The sequence below is a fragment of the Hibiscus syriacus genome, unplaced genomic scaffold (genome assembly GCF_006381635.1).
Source record: "Hibiscus syriacus cultivar Baekdansim isolate YM2019G1 unplaced genomic scaffold, ASM638163v2 tig00110195_pilon, whole genome shotgun sequence".
Taxonomy (NCBI): Eukaryota; Viridiplantae; Streptophyta; class Magnoliopsida; order Malvales; family Malvaceae; genus Hibiscus; species Hibiscus syriacus.
The window spans coordinates 43,231-64,917 of NW_024062621.1; the positions used below are offsets into that span (position 1 = coordinate 43,231).

At 35.6% G+C, this 21,687-nt stretch overlaps 3 protein-coding genes and 1 pseudogene across 5 annotated transcripts; 2 read left to right on the top strand and 2 right to left on the bottom strand.

Moving 5' to 3' along the window:
* Positions 1 to 1,309: 1,309 nt before the first annotated feature.
* LOC120218115 lies at positions 1,310 to 3,150 on the bottom strand (annotated as a pseudogene).
* A 2,175-nt stretch (positions 3,151 to 5,325) lies between these two features.
* On the top strand, positions 5,326 to 11,567 carry LOC120218116 (phospholipid-transporting ATPase 1-like). Of its 2 annotated transcripts, XM_039215085.1 has the most exons (9): positions 5,326 to 6,073; positions 6,155 to 6,208; positions 6,306 to 7,904; positions 8,436 to 8,775; positions 8,938 to 9,730; positions 9,905 to 10,028; positions 10,144 to 10,363; positions 10,711 to 11,169; positions 11,256 to 11,567. In XM_039215085.1, the coding sequence occupies exons 3-9, from the start codon at positions 6,470 to 6,472 to the stop codon at positions 11,419 to 11,421; spliced, it is 3,537 nt and encodes a 1,178-aa protein (XP_039071016.1). In that variant the 5' UTR covers positions 5,326 to 6,073; positions 6,155 to 6,208; positions 6,306 to 6,469; the 3' UTR covers positions 11,422 to 11,567. The 2 variants fall into 2 exon arrangements, with proteins under 2 accessions (XP_039071016.1, XP_039071017.1); XM_039215086.1 differs by having other exon boundaries at positions 6,155 to 7,904; positions 8,442 to 8,775.
* A 2,830-nt stretch (positions 11,568 to 14,397) lies between these two features.
* On the top strand, positions 14,398 to 15,618 carry LOC120218015 (probable WRKY transcription factor 70). The gene is made up of 3 exons (XM_039215025.1): positions 14,398 to 14,734; positions 14,892 to 14,996; positions 15,084 to 15,618. The coding sequence occupies exons 1-3, from the start codon at positions 14,430 to 14,432 to the stop codon at positions 15,496 to 15,498; spliced, it is 825 nt and encodes a 274-aa protein (XP_039070956.1). The 5' UTR covers positions 14,398 to 14,429; the 3' UTR covers positions 15,499 to 15,618.
* A 2,862-nt stretch (positions 15,619 to 18,480) lies between these two features.
* LOC120218008 (protein FATTY ACID EXPORT 3, chloroplastic-like) lies at positions 18,481 to 20,903 on the bottom strand. Of its 2 annotated transcripts, none has more exons than XM_039215018.1 (7): positions 20,569 to 20,903; positions 20,036 to 20,426; positions 19,768 to 19,935; positions 19,623 to 19,669; positions 19,484 to 19,521; positions 19,122 to 19,214; positions 18,481 to 18,698 (listed from the first exon to the last, which is right to left on the bottom strand). In XM_039215018.1, the coding sequence occupies exons 1-6, from the start codon at positions 20,806 to 20,808 to the stop codon at positions 19,136 to 19,138; spliced, it is 963 nt and encodes a 320-aa protein (XP_039070949.1). In that variant the 5' UTR covers positions 20,809 to 20,903; the 3' UTR covers positions 18,481 to 18,698; positions 19,122 to 19,135. The 2 variants fall into 2 exon arrangements, with proteins under 2 accessions (XP_039070949.1, XP_039070948.1); XM_039215017.1 differs by having other exon boundaries at positions 18,695 to 18,707.
* Between the last annotated feature and the right edge of the window lie 784 nt (positions 20,904 to 21,687).

A 21,687-nucleotide genomic window follows, 5' to 3' on the forward strand; every position in this document is an offset into this window, starting at 1 on the left:
TGAAAGCAACTCCATCTGCAAGTTCAGGCGTAGAGGGGCAGTAGGAATTTGAAGAAAAAAGGGGCAATGAATTGGAGTTCCAACCACGTCGAAGAAGCGTTGTTAGATTGGAGAAAATTAGCGACGATGAGTTGAAGGCAAGGAGTGGGGATGAATTGGTTACCAGGAGGAAAATGATATGGCGGCTAAGTAAGTGATAAGCATCCAATCTGCTTAGGCTTTGTGTCTCAATTATGTGTGGATACTACTTCCGTCAGTACTCTACTCAACGTGCAAACTTAATCATTTTAGCAAAAAAAAAAATTGTCTCCGTCACCTTCTACCAAAAAAGATATGAAAGTTGGCAAAAATGAGCAACTTGATCAGTTGTTAAAAGTCGTATGATCAATCATTTATTGTCTCATTGCCCCTGCAAATCATAATCACTTGTTTTAATGTAGGAAGGTAAGCATGTCATAAAAAATTGGGTCAGTTAAAGAGTTACATACATGTTTCTTGGCGTCTTTCTAGGTGATTCTTCTGGGAATAGGTCATGAGGAATTTGTGCTTGCAATGGTGATGGAGAAACCGGAAGATGTTGATATCTCTTTGGTGAAGCTTGGGATGAGTCTGGTTTCTGGTATGTTTCCTTTGACATTGCAATCTGATCCAAGGTAGGTTATGCCTTGTTTTTTTTTTTCAATAAAGAAATTTGAATGCATGGACACCATTGTCTAGAAAAACAGAAACAAATTAAGAACATTATGAATACATCTGATCAACCAACCAATGTGCACTTTGGCTGCCGGTTTATCTTTTTGTTTCAAGGTTTATGTTTTCTGAGTTTGATATAGGTTTATGTTGACTTTGCTAAATCCGTGAAAACTTTAAACTTGGGTGAGTGAGTTGTTTCTTCCTCTTGTTCTAAAGGAGGATCAAAATCAACATCAGAATCTGTATCAACATAGCTGTGTTTGGCTTGATTTCAACTATGTTGATGTGCAACTTCTGTCATGACTGATCATTATGGTCTAAATCATTGTCAATCAAGAGAGTTTCTGTAATATTTTTTTTAAGCACAACTTTAGGATTCAAAATATCTCTAAACACAACACAATCCTTTCTTCTGTTCGGACAGGTTACGAATATCGAATTGCAAAGTCATGAGGAAAATAGGCTCGAGCTTTGCCAGATATGATGATCTTTTTGGTTATCTGTTGGGCATAGAGTTATATATATAAGTTTGCTTTGTTTCAAAGGATCATCAATCCTAACACCTTCTCCATGTTCTAAACAAAATTTGGGTTCAGAAATCAGAAATGAATAAAACTGTTAGATACAAGCTTGAACAAGTACCAAATGATTGTTCGGAGAAAAACATGTGAGCTAACCTTCACAATTGTTACCAAATATCCCCACAGGTACAACTACCACTACAGAACTTATGGTACCTGTTAAAATCCCTTACAATGATCACCTTCTTTATTGCTATGCTTATGTACTTAAAAGCTTCGTGACAGTCCTTGCAGGTTCGGAGATTCTTTACGATCCTTATCGGCTTCCCTGCTGGTGCAGCTCCGCTCACTATCCCATATGCTAAAGCCAACTTCTCACTATGATACCAAAGTGCTTCTTTTTTCTCCCTTTCTCCTGCTTCATGCAACATCTCATCCCACACCGGCTTGTATCCTAGTTTTTCAACCTCTTCCATTAACTCAGCCAACTTTGTGTAGATTTCTTCAGTTTCTGGTTCTTCCTATCCCCTGCCATAAACACGTGCACTTCTCCCTTGACTTCAATCCAACTCTTCCCGCTTTCCTTTTTCACTCTCCAATATTTAATTGACTTTCTCATGTCAGAAACCTCGGCCCATCTCCCTGCAGCTGATAAGACATTTGCAGCTATCGAATAAGCCGAAGTATCATGAGGATCCAATTCTAGCAACCTTCTAGCCATCCTCAAAGCCATATCTGCTTCACCATGATGAGAACAACTTGACAACAATGATCTCCACACTGCAGCATCAGGGTTAAATGGCATTGTTGTTGCTATCCTCTCAGCATCTTCCAATCGCCCGGCTCTGCCCAATGCACCAATCAAACATGTATAATGCTCAAGCCACGGCTCGATACCATACTCCATTTTCATCCTCTTCAACCACATCTCTGCTTCACCAACCAAGCCAGCATTGTAAAATGCCGAAAGCGCAGCTAAAAAGCTATACTCATCCGGCACGAACCCTTTGTCCTCCATCATTTGAAACAACTCGATTACCGAATTCGCATCGCCTTGCTGTGCATAACTGGCCATCAAAGCATTCCACCCTACACTATTCATCACATCAACATTTTCGTTAAACACTTCCGTGCATCTAAAACAAGCCCCGATTTTCCATACCCATCAACCAAAGCACTCCCCACAATCACATTCTTATCGAACCCGGTAACAACCGCATGTCCATGAAGCATCCTGCATTGCTCTAAAGCAGCCAAATTCGCCACCGCTCGTAATGCCCCGGAAATGCTATATACGGTAGAACTAACATTGCAAGACCTCATAACAGAAAGAAAAGATAAAGACTCGATCGACTTAGAATTCTGCGCCAACCCAACAATAACAGCGGAATAGCAAAATTCACCTCGCTCAGGCATTTCATCGAACACCTTCATGGCATCCATCGGTAGTCGATATTTGCAGTAAAAATTAATCAAAGAAGAACCGGAGAAAGGTTGGGTATTGAGAAAAAGCTTAAAGGAAAGAGCGTGCAACGAAAGGCCGAAGAAAAGACAACAAGGAAGAGAAACGCAGGCTTTGAAAAGAGAAGCTATGGTTCGTTGGTTCGGGAGAATGGGGTGGCGGAGCATTGAGAGGAATAAGTGAGGGAAAGTGGGGAACTGAAGTGAGCTGAAATGATAGAAGTCCATGAGACGATGTCGGGCGATGGGATTTGATTGAAGAGACAAAGCGAGGAATCGAGGAGGTTGGATTTGGAGTAGAGAGTGATTAAACTGTTGAGAATGGAACGACCGAAGCGTGGGGATTTCAGAGCACGGGCATGGAGGATTCGTGGGTCGGCGATGGATTGTTGTTGCAGTGCTCGAGCTGCACTTGTCTGGTCTCCGAGTAAGGTCATGATGGTGCCATCGGGCTTAGAGAGTAATAAAGGTTTTAGTAAAGATAGATCAACAAAACATTTTTAAATTTTTGAAGGGTAAATTATACGGGTAATAACTTATATTCCCAGTCGGTCTAATTTTGACCATTGATTTAAAAAAGAGCGTTAATAATCTTTTAGTTTATGATTTCGTTTAATTTTAATCTCTCGATCTTTAACTCTTATTAACTCATTAATAAAATTTTAAATTGATAATTAAAGAAAAGAAGAAGAAGAAGAAAAAAGTCACTTCTGATAATGGCCTATGCAAAAAAGACTGTATGAGCAAACGAGTTCACACCCCAAGCCAATGTCGCATTTGATACCAACACATGTCAATGGTATTTATTTGTTTCTTTCATGAATCCGCTCTGTCTTCTCCATAAATACCTTATCCTCCTTTATTAGAAGCTGTTTAGGACTATCCAATCATTTGTAACAGACAGTCTCAACTCTTCAAACAATTACAACAAATCCCTCCCATTTTCAAAAAATAAAATAAAATCCTCGCACCTTTCGCAGCATAAGTAATTTCAAATGCTCATAGGAATGGGCATAACTATCGTGGGTTATAGATGAGAAATTAAATGGATTTCAGTTTAATTAATTAAATTTATGAGTTAATTAACTCACTTTATTAAATAAATGTAAGTTTAATTAACATTGAAGTTTAAGTTATTATATACGTGAGTACTCTAAATACCTATTGTAATGCACAATACGAATGTGAAAAACAAAAGAAAAACCCCTTTAATAAATGTTATATAATAACCTTTTCCTCTTTTTATTATGAATAAATCCATATTTTTTATTTTCCAACATAATTAAAAGCGCATTTGATCCCCTGTAGTGAGGTCTATGACATGCAATATCCCTTGTACCATGAATTTCTTTTACGCACTAGAGTAAATTACTGTAAAAACTCAGCATGGTCGTGCAATCTTTGCCGGTGAAAGCCCATTTGATACTTTCCAATATAATGGCAAGACCTGACCAGGTTTTTAATGTATCATCTTCGTTATGAACATTCATTAAAATCACTGAGGGAGAGACAACGGGTAATTGATTCATTCATCCAAAATTGAACACATTTCCTCAAACATATTGAACCAGGCTATATGAATTCATTGTCGATCGGCATTTTGATGTTTTCAAACAGATGATATCTCCATTATAATCAGAGGGAGAGACAACGGGGCGCACAATGCTTCTCGAGTTATTAGAGAAAATAGTGAATAAAGAACTTTTTGCCCCTTCTTTTTATTTCTGCACTCTTCTCTTTCTGTCCTTTTGAAAGCATCATATCTCATTATCTTGTTAATTGGCATGCTTTCACTATAAACCTTGTTCCTTCAATCATTTTCTCTCAAATCTCAAGTTGTTGTTGTGAAAAAAAAAGTAGAAGCATTAAGCACTTGACATGGAAAGCCTTGTAAATGTAGCCAAATGAGGCTCTGGTTGTTGCATTAGGCTCATATTTGCCACAAGAAGCACATCAGAAATGAAGATAAACCCTACATCTCCACAGCATGAGTGATGGAAATCGTACATAAGTTCATCTTCACTCCTCGATTAATGGGTTAATGTGACGGGGGGAAGCCTCGTCTAGGATTAAATTTTTTAAATTTATTGGTTAATGGGTTAATGTAAAGGATTAAAATCATTCTTCTTCTTCTTTTGAATTAGTGGAGGAGAAGAAGAGAGAGTATGTGATTTTTTTAAAGTTATCAACATAGACTTCAATTTAAAAGTTGATGTAAAGAACTGAAATTATTCTTTTTATGAATCGATGATCAAAATTAATCAGGCCGAAAACATAAAAAGCGATAGGTATAATTTGCCCGACAGTATAAGTTGTAATTGATCTAAAATTATTCATATGGCATAAAATATAAGAAACAATAGTAGACCTAAGTTCTAGGAACGATTTGGTAAGAAAGTTAAAATTGAAAGGAAAAAAGAAGAAGATAATTAGAGGTTTTTGAAATTTGGATTAACGAAGAAACTAATTAACTTATAAAGTAGTTAATTAATTATTTGTAATAAGGAATATAAAGTAAATATATTTAACAAATTCTGAAGATAAAATAAGGGAAACAGAGAGGGGATGTGTTATTGCTACGAATGGCTAATGAATAATGAGAGTGATTGTTGTTTGGTAGTGGGAAGAAACAGAGCAGGCAAAGACCCATGATTCTGATCTGCCAAAAATTGGAAATAAAAAAGTTAGCAAATAGCCAAGATTGGTGCCAAGCCATCCGTCTCTCATCCGATTTCCTCGCATTTCGTGCACTTTCTAACCAAACTGAACTTTCACCATCGCTCTGCTTTGATCCGATCTCTTCTTCTCTGAGGTTCTTACATCACTTTTTTCTTCTTTATTTTGCTCTGCCATTTCACTATGATTTCGTTTTCAGTGCATTGATTCGTGCTTTGCGCTTTTCCCGATACGATAAATCCCTCCTTTTATTTCTCTTTGATTGCGAACTAGGGTTTTGAGTGCTCTATATTGATAATTAAATGCTACAAGTGTTATCATAGACATATTCATCATTTGGAGTTTTCAGGGGTTTTTCCTTCTCTTCTTAACATGTGTTTTGTCGGTGTGTGTTTCTAGTTTTGTCATTATATGGAGTAGAGGAGGTCCGTGGAGCTGAGTTGAGTTGTTTCTAGCAGAGATCTGTCATTGTTTCAATTAATTTCCCTTTTTCCAGCAGGACACGGTTTGAATCTGCTGTCTTTGATTGGATTGGCAATTTGCATTGGGCTCGTTGCTCTCTTTGTCTTCTCTTCATTTCTTCTTCTTCTTTAGATGAATTCTGTTTATGCCCAAATTGAATACGAAACAAGATTGTAGTTAGCAACGCGAGATATGATTTTGTTACAAATTAACCCGAACAACAATTTCTTTGGTGACGGGAATCTAAGAACAAGACAGAGGTAGTTGCCTTTCTTAATAGTACTGATAGCATTCTTCTGGGGATGGTGTCATTGAAGAATTTATATTATTTATGATTTCAGGGCACCCTTTACTGCCTTCACCTGATTGTTCCTGTATGGTGGAGCATCGCCTAGGTACTTCTGCTCACTGTTTGCCTTCCTTTTGTTGCCTTGGTTGCAATGTGTCTTTCTCTTCTTCCTCATGAGTCTCGGGACTATTTTCTTTATTTAGAAAACCAACAGGAAGAGCATCGTGAAGAAACTGCTACCTTTGAGACGTCTTGCCTCTCTTGCGCGCCCCCTTGCTGTTGTTGCCTCAAAATAGTTGTAGTCTGCTGACTGTCATTCCTGTCAGCGGTTCTCATTGGAATGCCCTGACAAGGATCGTGGGGTTCCATGGAGCTGCAAAACATCAGTAACACTTGTACAAGCATTGATATTTCCAGGAGTTCATCTCTGGCACAAGAAAATTTGAGTAAGCCTCAGAGGATCCGCAACAAAAGTGTGGATTTAGGTGATAATCTCCTGTATTCGGAAGATCCAAGGGTGATCTACATTAATGATCCTAGGAGAACTAATGACAAATATGAGTTCACTGGGAATGAAATTCGGACTAGCAAGTATACACTTGTAACCTTCTTGCCCAAGAATCTTTTCATTCAGTTTCATCGAGTGGCTTATTTGTATTTCCTGGCTATTGCTGCTCTCAATCAACTTCCACCTCTAGCAGTCTTTGGGAGAACTGTCTCTCTTTTCCCACTCCTGTTTGTGCTTTGTGTCACGGCAATTAAAGATGGTTATGAGGATTGGCGGAGACACAGGTCAGACCGGAATGAAAACAATCGAGAGGCATTAGTTCTACAGGCAGGGGAATTTCAAATGAAGAAATGGAAAAGGATAAGAGCTGGAGATGTTGTCAAGATCCATGCTGATGAGACAATTCCTTGCGACATGGTTTTGTTCGGGACAAGTGACCCCAGTGGACTTGCCTACATCCAGACCATGAATTTGGATGGCGAATCAAATCTGAAGACAAGATATGCTAGGCTGGAAACAGCTTCTTCAATATTTGAAGGTTGTAATGTATCAGGGTTGATCAGATGTGAGCAGCCTAATAGGAATATTTATGAGTTCACAGCCAATATGGAGTTCAATGGACATAGATTTCCCCTCAGCCAATCAAACATTGTTTTGCGGGGTTGTCAGCTGAAAAACACTGATTGGATAATAGGTGTGGTGGTTTATGCTGGGCAGGAAACAAAAGCAATGCTAAATAGTGCAATTTCCCCTTCAAAGCGAAGCAAATTGGAAAGCTACATGAACAGGGAAACACTCTGGTTGTCCGTTTTCCTTCTTGTCATGTGTTCTGTTGTTGCTGTTGGTATGGGACTTTGGCTCCATCGTCACAAGGACGAACTTGATACCTTACCTTATTACAGAAAAACATATCTAAGAAACGGAAAGGAGAATGGTAAAACATACAGATATTATGGGATCCCTATGGAAACGTTTTTCTCTTTTTTAAGTTCCATTATTGTCTTTCAGATAATGATACCAATCTCTCTTTATATTACTATGGAGTTGGTTCGCTTGGGACAGTCTTATTTCATGATTGAAGATAAGCACATGTATTGCAGCAACTCTGGCTCAAGGTTTCAATGTCGATCCCTGAACATAAACGAGGACTTGGGTCAAATACGATATGTGTTTTCTGACAAAACAGGGACACTTACTGAGAATAAAATGGAATTTCGAAAAGCAAGTGTCTATGGGAAAGATTACAGAAGCTCCAATCTTAGAGATGACGTACTACAGGATGATGACATCAGAGGTATAACATTATAATCCCAATGCCATTTGATGTCCTTACTGCATATTACAATTTATAATTTAGTGTTGGTCAGGATGTTTTAGCTCTCTTTATGTTTTCCTTTTCATTTTTTGTTTTTGTAATCGTTGCAATTCAGTTCTTTATTATCCATATACGTGCAGACTGAATCTGCTATTTTTTTATTAGTTTATAATTTATTTAGTTCTGCATGCTGGTTATTGACTTGATAACTTGAGTGGACTTATCTACAAAATCTTTTCACAACTTTCCGCTGAACTCTTAATCTCTTCATCCTTCTGGTGGCAAATCAGTTCGTACCTGTTCTAAAATGCTTGGTTAGGTTGTTAGAAAGGTATGGCTATGCCTTTGATTGGATTGACCTGCTTTTGTATGCTATTGCACCAGTCTCCTATTCATGAATAATGAAGCTCGATATTTATGAAATATTCCATTTTAATTTGATTATCCTCTGATACTTCATGTAATGTTGTTAAGTAGTTCTAATTTCAGTTTTTAATATGTTCCTTGAAGTTGCAGCTGTTTCAAGCAGATGGAAGCTAAAGTCTGAAATATCTGTTGATTCTGAACTAATGGATTTGTTGCATAAAGACATGGCTGGAGATGAAAGAATTGCTGCACATCTGTTCTTCCTCACTCTGGCTGCATGTAATACTGTGATCCCAATTGTTTCTAAGGATGCTTCTTCTGGTCATGTAAGAAGTGATTCATGGGGAGAGGTGAAAGCTATTGATTATCAGGGTGAATCTCCTGATGAGCAAGCACTAGTTTCTGCAGCCTCTGCTTATGGGTATACTCTCCATGAACGAACATCAGGTCATATTGTGATCTATGTCAATGGTGATAAACTAAGGTATATGATTTGTATGGTTTGTTCTTCTGTCTCCATGCTGCCTATTTGATCATTTTCTAGTGATCCTGCCCTAGTAATTTTCCCAAGGCCAAGTGTCTAGCATTACACATTTAGTTTTCTCTATGCAATTTGTTGTGTTAAAAGAGAACTTTCATGTTTCAGGTTGGATGTTTTGGGGTTGCATGAGTTTGATAGTGTACGCAAGAGAATGTCAGTTGTTACAAGATTTCCAGACAACACGACCAAGGTGTTAGTGAAAGGTGCTGATACCGCAATGTTCAGCATTTTAGCAAGAGAAACTGAGAAGGATGATCAGATTAGACAAGTAACTCATAGTCATTTGACTGATTACTCGTCAGAAGGTCTCCGCACTCTTGTAGTTGCTGCAAAGGATCTTACAGATGCGGAACTTGAGCAGTGGCAATGCCAATATGAAGATGCAAGCACTTCTTTAATTGACAGAGCAGCAAAACTACGTCAAACAGCAGCCTTAGTAGAATGCAACTTAAACTTACTTGGTGCTACTGCAATTGAGGATAAGCTACAAGATGGTGTACCAGAAGCCATTGAGGCTCTTCGGCAAGCAGGAATAAAAGTTTGGGTTCTGACTGGAGATAAACAGGAAACAGCAATTTCTATTGGACTCTCATGTAAACTTCTGACTGCAGATATGCTGCAAATAATCATAAATGGCAATTCAGAGGAAGAATGCAGAAATCTTTTGACTGATGCAAAGACCAGACATGGAGTGCAACCAGCAAGTAGAAAAAATGAAAACTCAAAAAGAAGCAATAATCCAGAAAATGGTTATCTTGAGATACCGGATGAAGCAAAATCTTCCAATGTGCTACAGCCACGATCTGGAAAGGAAGAACCAGATGTTTGTGCACCCTTGGCACTTATAATCGATGGAAACAGCTTGGTCTATATTTTGGAGAAGGATTTAGAATCAGATGTAAGACTAATTTTTATTGGCAAGATTGATTAGATGCTTATAGCATCTGTAGCCTGTTGTTTCAAGATGGTTCAATCTATGAACCAATTTTTGGACTTGCTTTTATATTTGTATTTATTCTCATTGTTTCTTCATTCCTGAATATTTCTATTTGCTTTTCACAACTTTCAACAGCTTTTCGACATTGCAACTTCCTGTAAGGTAGTACTCTGTTGTCGTGTTGCGCCATTGCAAAAAGCTGGGATTGTGGATCTAATCAAAAGCCACACTGATGACATGACGCTAGCTATCGGTGACGGTGAGTCTTTTTGATTATTTGCTGTGTTTAGATTTTTCTCTAGTGGCTTCGTTAGTTTCTATAGTTTACATGTTTCAAGCTAGCACTGATATTTCTCTGATATACATTTTGACAGGGGCTAATGATGTTTCAATGATCCAGATGGCGGATGTTGGTGTTGGAATATGTGGTCAAGAAGGACGGCAGGCTGTGATGGCATCAGATTTTGCTATTGGCCAGTTTCGGTTTCTGAAAAGATTACTCTTGGTGCATGGTCATTGGAATTATCAGCGCGTTGGTTACTTAGTTCTTTACAACTTCTATCGCAATGCTGTTTTTGTGTTGATGCTATTCTGGTATGTACCATTTTTGGTTGTGAATCTGGGCTTTTTGAATTTCCTGCGTGCATTGCTCAAAAAAAGGGGAAATTTTCTAGGTAATTTCCCTATAGGTCACTGTTCAAAAAAATTGTCACTTAGGTTTGCAATTTTTCATTTCTACTATTATATTAGCAAACTTAATGTTGAATTCAATGCGGTATATTAGGAAATGTTAAGCTGTTGAATTCAAGTTGTGGGTCTTTTCATGGGAAATTTGAAATCAATGCGGTATATTAGGAAATGTTAAACTGTTTACTCTTTTTTCTGCAACTTTTGTAGTTAATGGATGTGGATTTCACGATACATTCTTTTGTATGTTGTAGGTACATATTATGCACAGCCTTTTCAACGACTTCTGCATTAACAGATTGGAGTAGTGTGTTTTACTCTGTTATTTATACATCTGTCCCTACTATTGTTGTTGGCATTCTTGACAAGGACTTAAGTGATAAGACACTCCTAAAGTATCCTAAACTTTATGGTGTGGGGCATAGACATGTGGCATATAATCTGCAACTCTTTTGGATAACAATGATTGACACACTATGGCAGAGCCTTGTTCTATTCTATATACCACTTTTCACATATAAGGAGAGCTCAATTGATATATGGAGCATGGGCAGTTTGTGGACTATAGCAGTTGTTATTCTTGTTAATATACACCTGGCGATGGACATTCAGCGTTGGGTATTCATTACTCACGCAGCAGTGTGGGGATCAATAATTATCACATATGTTTGTATGGTTGTATTGGATTCAATACCTATCTTCCCAAATTACTGGTTAGTGTCACCTCATAATATAATTTCCTGATCTTTAGTTCCAAAGTTTTGGCGGATTGATTTTATGTTTTTCTTGCATTTGGCAGGACAATCTACCATGTGGCAAAGTCACCCACCTATTGGCTCACCATTTTGCTTATAATAATTGCGGCTTTACTTCCTCGCTTTCTTTTCAAAGCTATACATCAGAATTTTTGGCCTTCAGATATCCAAATAGCCAGAGAAGTAGAGATTCTAAGAAAAGTGACCTAATTTGAGGGACAGATGAAGATTCTAGTTAACATGTACATTACACCCTGTTTTGAAATGGTTACTTCTATCCATCATATGGCTGTCCTGTGGCATGCAATTGTAATTTATGGTAAGCACATACTCCAATCCTCTTGTGTTACGAATTTCATACACGTGTTGCTAATGAAATTAGTCATCATTAATAGTTATTTTTTTATGCTTCCTCTGTGAATGCTTCCCTACAATTCACAACTTTAACAATGTGATGATACCCTTACTCATATGTTAAGATCTTGAAGAATTTCCATTGGGCTCAACATCTGTATTATTTTTGTTTCTCGATTATGACTTAAAAGGTAGTCGAGGGTCACATGCCTCCGCAGTCCAAATCAGAACCGAGAGATAGAAACCCTTCAAACATACTATCGGGCTTTATTACCCTCCAAGACAAAAGGACAATACAAGTTTGAAATAGCAAATCTCCTCTGCTCTACCCCTACTTCATTTCGCAACGCTTTTCTTTTTTTAGTCAATGGAGTGGATATACAATTTGTTATTTTACGCTAAATTCGTATAATATTTGAATTCCATTATTCTAATAACTATTCGGGACATACATTAGTATTAAATTTTGGATATTTATCAATGAGATCTATTTTATCTGGATATGTAACATCTTTCAATTCATTCATTTTCACTTTTTACAATAATATTTTTTTAACTTTGGAAATATGGTTATTTAAAATATTTAAAAAATCAAATCTGTATTCAAAAAGTAATAATCCAATTTAATACCAATAATAAGCCAATATAATTTTTTTTTTAAAGATCTAAGAAGCTTTTGCATATCCATAATGTTTAACCTAAATGAAACATCATATTTCCATTGAAGCAAGGTCTCGTCAGCATTTCAAATATTAATAAAATACAAGTGTTATATGGGAACAGTTTCCTCTCATTATAAAATTTCGACAGTTTAGCGTAAAATAAAATTCAGGCTGTGATGAATAAAAAATATATCCAAGTTGTAATATTATAATGGTGACGACTTCATAATGACATATCTTCATTACATCACTAAAACGTCGTATGAACCCTCTCTCTGCATCCTAACCTGTCTCCCCACGCGCTTCGACTTATTCTACAATCCGTTGTATCTATCCTACTTCAAATTTGAATAATAAATTATCTTAAAATACTTTTTATATTACAATTTTTAAAACTATAAAATAAATATTAATTTTAAAATATATTAAAATATATATATCACATTTTTTTTCATTAATTGGTATAATTAACTTCATTTTTATTTTATGATGTGTTGGATAATTATCAAATACGTTTACTTTGTGATTGTATTTAGTAATTTTCGCAATAGGTTATCGTACTGCTTAACTTAAACGATACAATTGACTATTATAACAGTTATTGAATTTTGTTAATCGTAATTTGACGGTTTAGAAATAATTAATAATTAACTATTTTTAACGATTCAGTTTAAGTTAACCTATAACCTATTACAACTTTTTTCACACATTCATTACTTCTTTTGAGCATAATAAAAGTGTCGCTCTAATAAATATTATATTAAAATTTTCATGAATAAATACTTAAATAGAGAGATTTTAAATACAAACTCTATACTTAGTTTAAAAAAATACATATTGATATTATATAGTAATTAGTACATCTACATACTACATATTATTGTATTAATTTAAAATTTTAACACACCACAAAATACATCATCATTAATCATACTACAAAGCTAAGCACAGAGTAGTTCAATACACCATCAAAATTTTAAAGATAAATCTTTAATAAATATAAAACAATCATGATACTTATATTTTATCTTATAAAATATATATGTAATTTAATAACAATTAACTATTTATTAAAATTTGTAACCGTAATCGTTAATCGTCATTTTTAATAGTTCAGGTAATCAAAATTGATTAATTTAAACAATTTAATTAATTTATTTATAAATATAACAATTATATCAATTAAAAGTTATAATTAATAATTACAAATTAATCTATACACCTCTAAATGTACTTGTATTTGAAAAACGTTAACAAACTTAATGTTAGTTACATTATTCCCTCGCCTTCATCCATCAGTGATAGATAAGAACAAAATATTCAACATTGACCTATTAATAAAGAGAATAATATAACTATTTTGTGATATTTAATTTGATAAAAAAATATAATAAAATCATAGAATTTGAAATAATTAAATTTATAAAATTAAATAACTAAAGAGACCAAATATATAATTTTAGGGTAAAATACACAAATGATCCTCTAATTATAGGATATTGCTTTGTTGAATCCCCGGACTATTGAAAGTTACAAAATGGTCCCCTGACTATTAGGAGTTGATTTGTTGAGTCCTTTGACTATTAAAAGTTACAAAATGGTTATCCGACAATTCATTATGTTCCAAACTCATCATTTTCTGTTGAAAAATTAACTATCGTACAAGTTGGACGTTAACATATTGATTGAAATATGATAGTCGTTTGAGATTATGAGAGCATATTTTATCATATCTAAATTAGCATGTTAATGTCCATCTCAAATTATCGTTAATTTTTTAATGGAAAATGATGAGTTTAGAACATAATGAATAGTCAAGTGATCATTTTGTAATTTTTAATAGTTGAGGAATTAAAAAATCAACTCTTTATAATCAATAAGTCATTTTATAACTTTTAAGATATTAAAAAAAATGATAACTCCCTATAATTTTATTATTAAAATGACAAATCAACCGATTAAACAAAAGAAAATGATAATCTAAGAAAATGATAAGTCAACAGATATGCACGGAGCATTAATTAATAAGTTTGCATCCAATAGAGAGGGAGAGTAGGTGGAGGGCGCGTGGGTTGGTCCATTACTGGAATTTTCTGGCTTGGGTTCCTTGTGTCTTCCATGAATTTGCGATGTAGCTGTTCCCTTTTACATTCTATAAGGCAATCACCCTCCCTCTCTCTCCATTTTGCCTGCTGGGAAAACATGTCTTGGACCACAAAGAAAGCAATCCAAGAACTTGTCCGAGGCAGGGAGTTGACGAATCAGGTACGAGATCTACTCACTTACTCACTACCCCATGAGTCGGGGTTAGTTGAGAGTGAAGATCTAGTAATCAAAATCCGCAACACTTTCGCTAATACTCTCTCCATTTTAAGAAAATCTAACACAGCCGATTACTACAATGATGGGAACAACGATGGCCGGAAATCCGAGGGTTCGGGCGAGAGCATTAAGACTAGTCCCTCTACTCTCAAAGTCAAGGATCGAAGACGGTCTTACAAGAGAAGGTATTCTTTTCTTCCACTGGAGTGGACTATTCCTTTTTTTTTTTGTGGGATTTATTAATTACTTAAAAGGATAAGTAAATATACTTGAGTTCACCTTTATCTGAGTTATTTACTGGGGGAAAAGCTTGATGAAATTGGTAATATGCTAATATCATAGCAAGTGTGTGGAGTCAAGGACAGACATCAGCTCAGCACTGGTTGATGATGGGTATGCATGGAGGAAATATGGGCAGAAGCAAATCCTGAATGCCAATCGTCCAAGGTGCATTGCATTATGGCTTGTCAAAACACCCAACGCCTTTCTCTTTATCATACTAAAAAAGGACTATATATATATATATATTTGCAGAAGCTACTACAGATGCACCCACAAGAAAGAGCAGGGCTGCCAAGCAACCAAGCAAGTCCAGAAGATTGAAGACGATCCCCCAAAGTATGAAACCATCTATCTAGGCCACCACACTTGCAAAGACACGCTCAACCCTTGTCATCTCATCATGGACCATTCTGACTCATCCCTACTCATAAGCTTTGCAAACCATCAAGACCGCCCTTTTTTCTCATCGGTAAAGCAGGAAACCAAAGGGGATTATCTTTTGTCAATGAGTGAAATCACCTACAACAATGACTCCTCATCGTCCCATTCTCATCATCCAAGTACGTTCGATCCATCGGCTGAAATGAGTGTGTTGTCAGCTGACCACGATGTTATCTCTGGGATGGTGGATTCTGTACTAGATTTAGATGAGCTGCTTGAGTTTTGATGGGATGGGTTACTTTGTTATAATCTTAGTCAGCTAATCTTAATGTAGAAATATGATGTTTTCGCTTCTTTTCTTATTATAATAAGAATGGGCCTCCAAAATGCTAACAGCTCTTTCCTCTTACTCACATACATACATACATACATACATACATACATACATACATACATACATACATACATACATACATACATACATACATACATACATACATACATACATACATACATACATACATACATACATACATACATACATACATACATACATACATACATACATACATACATACATACATACATACATACATACATACATACATACATACATACATACATACATACATACATACATACATACATACATACATACATACATACATACATACATACATACATACATACATACATACATACATACATACATACATACATACATACATACATACATACATACATACATACATACATACATACATACATACATACACATACATACATACATACATACATACATACATACATACATACATACATACATACATACACATACATACATACATACATACATACATACATACATACATACATACATACATACATACATACATACATACATACATACATACATACATACATACATACATACATACATACATACATACATACATACATACATACATACATACATACATACATACATACATACATACATACATACATACATACATACATACATACATACATACATACATACATACATACATACATACATACATACATACATACATACATACATACATACATACATACATACATACATACATACATACATACATACATACATACATACATACATACATACATACATACATACATACATACATACATACATACATACATACATACATACATACATACATACATACATACATACATACATACATACATACATACATACATATACATACATACATACATACATACATACATACATACATACATACATACATACATACATACATACATACATACATACATACATACATACATACATACATACATACATACATACATACATACATACATACATACATACATACATACATACATACATACATACATACATAAAAAGTTTTATAGGTTGGAACATATGCATTTTGATCTTTTACCCATAAAATTTTGGGCGACTTGCATCAAGGAAATTGGATGTGGAAACGTGCAGTAGTGTGATTGGAAGGAGATGAAACATGAATGAACATGATCTCAGACAACATCATCAAAGTTATTTACTGTATCCTTTTAGTGAAAAACAAAATCTTTGTGGATGACAAATAATATTTAGGAGAAAGTGACATCTTAGTTTGTATGGTAAAGACTATAAACAGTCACACTTCACAATAATTTCCCACTAAATACAGCATAGAATGACAGTGACATGGCACATAGGCATGGAGGAGTAGATGCCCTTTCTATTCATTTCACTTTATATAACTCTAGTAAATCTCATAATAAATTTATACAATATACAATTTGATCAATAAATCGAATAATGGTGAATATGTTAAAATATATATATACTTTTTATGTAGGAGGAACTTAAAAAGAAGCATGGGAGGGAGGTGATTAGCATTAGGTTAGAGAAAAAGAGAATGGAAACTGGAAAGTAAAGTCATCCGCATCCGCAGCACAGGATTAAAGTAGATGGCAGCCATCATCCATGGCGTGTTGGTTAATGCAAAGAGCAAAGGAAAAATCTAAAGATGGAAATATATTATAACTTTGTTTATGGAAATGACAAAAGCAGTTTGATGGAAGTGAAAGAAGCTTAATTAGGTGTGTGAACATGGCAAAAAAGTCATATTCAATCCTTTGTTTTTCTCTCTTTCACACTTTAGAATGTGCTCTTTGAATTCAAACCCAAATCCGAGCAGCTGCTAGGATTCCACTACCCGTTTTCTTCATTTAACATTGACAATTTCTATGGTGCTTCTACTACACTTGCTGATTTCTAACCCTATGCTATACCTTCTGCAGCTCAAATGCTTTGTTCGTGCGCCTCATTGAACATCAATCCGACAACCGATATGTCCTTTTATGGGTTTGCCAAACCATTGACTATGGAGATGGTATCACCTTCAACAATCCCAAAGTCCCAACCATTCTCGATAGCCATACGAATGTCCACCCCCCCCCCCCGGGTGAATCCAATAGCTTCAACCGATTCTGCTATGTGAGGACCGACCAACTTCCATGCAACCGCACAAATCACTAAACCGTGGTGGTCTCTTGCAAACACTCCTATTGCGGCTTCCCCGATATTGGAAAGAAAAGCCCCACCGACATCAACGTGAATTTTAAAGGAACATGTCCATAATTTTTTCCATTGTTCAGAAGGTCCCGTTCTAGACTTGTTGATATTGGGAGCAAAGTGGTGTACCTCCTTGAATTGGGTTCCAGTAATCCATGCCATGTTTACCACATCTCTAGCCTCTTGGAGCTCCTTGTCATGCACCCATTTATTTCTCCTATTCCATACGGGTGAGCAGTTTTGAGAGACCTTCTCGGTCAAGAATAGTGCCATAACTTCCAGCCATGATTTACAGGTGCTAGTTTGCATCTCTACATGTCCACGGTTTAGCCCCGAAACTTGTTGAATTTGGTGTTTGGAGGCCCAAATAAATGTTTAAACTTTTTGATGTTAAAAATTGAATTATGGATAAGTTATTCCATTTAACCGAGGTCTCAAGCTTCCTCCTTCCTGGCAACACCATTATAGTGTGTTCAAGAAATTAAGCGTAAATTAGAAAGAAAAAAATAATAAGAAAGATGAAATCCTTAAGCATGTCATTAGAACAATGAACTTAATATATTAACCGCTAAATTATTTATGTGAAACCGAGATTTTATTCACTTTTATGTAGCATATTCAAATTGCAAATGGACCTATGGGAAGAACAAAATAATTTCATAATCATCAAGCACACCATAAAATTCTTTAAACTAAAGCACATTCATCATTCGGATATCCTAATGGATTCACAACTCAAAACGAACAAACTTTAAGTCACATGAAAACCTTAAAATGCTGCAACCCCACATTCTTCAACAACATCAAGAGATTGTACTTTCATTCTTTGGCTATCGATTCTACTTTCTTCAATGCCAAGAATAATGCGGTATTGATATGTTTTTTCTTCCCTGGGCCAGCTGAAGATTAAAACCTCTCAGAAAAGGTAAAAGAGAACTCGATAATTTAAGCACTGGAATCAGAAATGGAAGTACACTTCCTAAGAAATAATCACCATCTATTCAGAGAAACAGAGGATGGGTGCATGGGGGAGGGGATGCCTCACAGAGGGTAGTTTTCCCAAAATGGACTTATGTTGTCATGTAAACACAATGAAGAAACAAATATATATGAATAGGCGCATATTGGTTCTCTCTCATTGCTCAAATCCAACACTATATGTGACAGATTCAAACTTTTATAATAGAAGATATGAGGTAATCAATCAAAGTTTCCCACAATGAACAGGGCAGTGTCCATAGATGGTGATAGTACACGTACACATTTTGAAGGGGAAAAAACAGAGCAGAACATGCAAGTCAAAATAAACTAACCCCAGAAGAGTGCATCAATTTTCAGTCCCAGGTTCCAAGTGTGGCTTATCCTTCGATAGAAGCTTATAGATATAAAATGCCACCACCGCACCACTGCATATGAAAGCACGTCGCCAGACAACTTTTATTTACAGCGATTAAAATGCCTTTACAAACTAAAGCTATAATGTATCTCACACGACTATGTGCTAATGAACATTAAGATATGTAGCAAAGCTAATCATGTTTTAGAAAACCAAAGGGTTGTAAAACTTATCATCATCGTCATTACACCCTTAGCCATAGAGAAGGTAGAAGAATCACCCTCTAATTTCCAAGTATGAACAACCAAAATTTTAAAATTTGGAAAGAATTATATGTACCTGATTAAGGTTGTGAGAAAGGTAACCAGATTTGGTCTCTGCACAAAAGAATAAAAACAAAGGCAAACATTAATGATAAAGAATATAGTTTGACAATATGGTAAAAACAAGGTTATATGCACATAGACAGAAGCCCCACCCGAAACAGCAAGATGAACTCCCTCAAGAATAAAACAGACGAGATCACTGCAGAAAACATAACCCCATTAATGCAACATAAATGACAGTACCCTTATATTATTCAAGGATGTAAAAAGTCTAGTAAATTAAAATAATGTAGCAACCTGCTTGTCCTTTGGTAGCAAGAGGAGAAGACTTCCCTCTTTTGTATGATTTTAAGCTTAATACACTTAATGCCAAAAGAGCTCCACCTAGAATAATACCAAACCTAATGGCAGCGATGCTCCCCATCACCATGAAAGAAAGGAATCCCCCAACTGAAAGAAAAAAGCCTGCCAAACCCACAAACACAAAAGAGATTTAAATGGTTGAATTAATAGAACATAAATCATTTTCAAATACATTTGAAAAGTTTCAATGCAAATAGCATACCATAAGGTATCCCTACGTGAAAGTCAAGAACTTTGGAAACGTCTTTGAAATCGTCAGTGGAGGAAGAGAATGTTTCGATGATTTCTTTAACTTCGGGAGGGGAATTCTCAGCTGCCGTTGAGAGGTATTCTTTGCCTTCTTCACCCATTTCTTTGGCTATTTCAGTCAAATTATTTCTGGCCTTTTCAGTTTGAATCTTTAGCTGTTCTGAATTTTCTTTGAGAGTAATCAAAGCTTTCTTGGAGTGAATTTCGTAAGCTTCCATGGATACGCTTTGCATCTTCAAAGCTTGTTCTTTGAACGCCTCTAAAGCTTGTCTCCATGCTTCATTTGATTCTTCTTCGCTCCCCACTTCTTCCTTTTCCTTCTCTACTTCTAATTCTGAATGCTTCTAAACCCAGACATAAATAAATAAAATTAGAGAGAAAGAACAAAACGTCTTAATACGATTATCAACAATCACAAAGTAAAAAAGAAATGATAAACTGCGAGTTCAAAAAGAAGAGAAATGATTTATTTGAATTAGAACTCACTGGTTCCTCGTGGGAAGCTGCGAAAGCGATGATGGATTGATTGAAGGGAAGGCGTCTATGGAATGAAGGAAAAGCGAGGGCAAATCTTTTGGGAGCGGTGAGAGATACTGTGTTAGAAGGTGGTCTGAGCTTTAAGGAAGGCGGCAAACAGAGTGCCATTGGAGAAGCAGAAGCACGAGTGCTGCGTCTCTTTAATGGCTCCAAGGCGGAGCTAGAATTAGGAGTTTTGATGGACAACATTTCCCAGTATTACCAATTTTTGTTCTTACCTTTTTTTTAACAGTAAACCAACGCTTTTTGATTAAATTCTGAGGAATGGGCGAAATGCGCGAGAAATAATTTTCCTAGGGTTCTGTAATTGAAGTTGGTAGGAAAATCAAACGGTCTACCGAAACGACGCCGCTTGTCAAACACGTTGCATCAACGTGCTCTTTGCCTAGGAAATGGGGAGTAGGGAACGTTTTGGCTTTAGTAGATTTTGTTACGTGCAAATTATATTAATAGTACTCTTTATTTTTATTTTTAATTTGATCGAATTTGATTATTAATTTAAAAATTAAATGTATTAAATTTCTTATATTATTAGTATGTAGTTTGTTCCGTTTAAATTTTTTGATCTTTAATTTCTATTAATCTATTAATAAAAGTATGAGTTAATAATTAAAAAAATACATGTGTCACTTCTTCTAATTTTGGTCCGTCCATCTTACAATTTACAAGCCGACTCGACTTCACCTGACAATGATAGATTTGTTCACAAATTAATTGATTTTTCATGCGACCAGTCACTCACAATGAAAGATTGAGAAAGACAAAAATGAAATGAAAGTTGATTCATAAACAAAACATGGAATATGGAATATATACCATCGTGTACAGCAATTGGTATCATCAGTACAGTAATTGGAATATAAACAAAAAAATAAATTGTGAGATTGGAATATGGAAGAGAGACAAAAGACAAAGCCTATAAAATAAGATGAGAAACGTGTTCAAGTTATGAACAAACGAAATATATACCATCGCCCATGGTGAAGAGGCCACATGATGACCACTTCATTGGATCCTTTTGAGGATTTGGGTATGACCATGATGACGGACTGTTATCATCAGTACAGC

Excerpts from the sequence above, each read along its gene's own strand:
- LOC120218116 (XM_039215085.1), top strand. The coding sequence starts at position 6,470 with ATGGAGCTGCAAAACATCAGTAACACTTGTACAAGCATTGATATTTCC. Across the intron at positions 7,905-8,435 it reads ACAGGATGATGACATCAGAG|TTGCAGCTGTTTCAAGCAGA; the intron begins GTATAACATTAT and ends TGTTCCTTGAAG. Across the intron at positions 11,170-11,255 it reads CCTATCTTCCCAAATTACTG|GACAATCTACCATGTGGCAA; the intron begins GTTAGTGTCACC and ends TGCATTTGGCAG.
- LOC120218015 (XM_039215025.1), top strand. The coding sequence starts at position 14,430 with ATGTCTTGGACCACAAAGAAAGCAATCCAAGAACTTGTCCGAGGCAGG. Across the intron at positions 14,735-14,891 it reads AGACGGTCTTACAAGAGAAG|CAAGTGTGTGGAGTCAAGGA; the intron begins GTATTCTTTTCT and ends CTAATATCATAG. Across the intron at positions 14,997-15,083 it reads CTGAATGCCAATCGTCCAAG|AAGCTACTACAGATGCACCC; the intron begins GTGCATTGCATT and ends ATATATTTGCAG.
- LOC120218008 (XM_039215018.1), bottom strand. The coding sequence starts at position 20,808 with ATGTTGTCCATCAAAACTCCTAATTCTAGCTCCGCCTTGGAGCCATTA. Across the intron at positions 20,427-20,568 it reads CAGCTTCCCACGAGGAACCA|AAGCATTCAGAATTAGAAGT; the intron begins GTGAGTTCTAAT and ends GTCTGGGTTTAG. Across the intron at positions 19,522-19,622 it reads AGTTCATCTTGCTGTTTCGG|AGACCAAATCTGGTTACCTT; the intron begins GTGGGGCTTCTG and ends TCTTTTGTGCAG.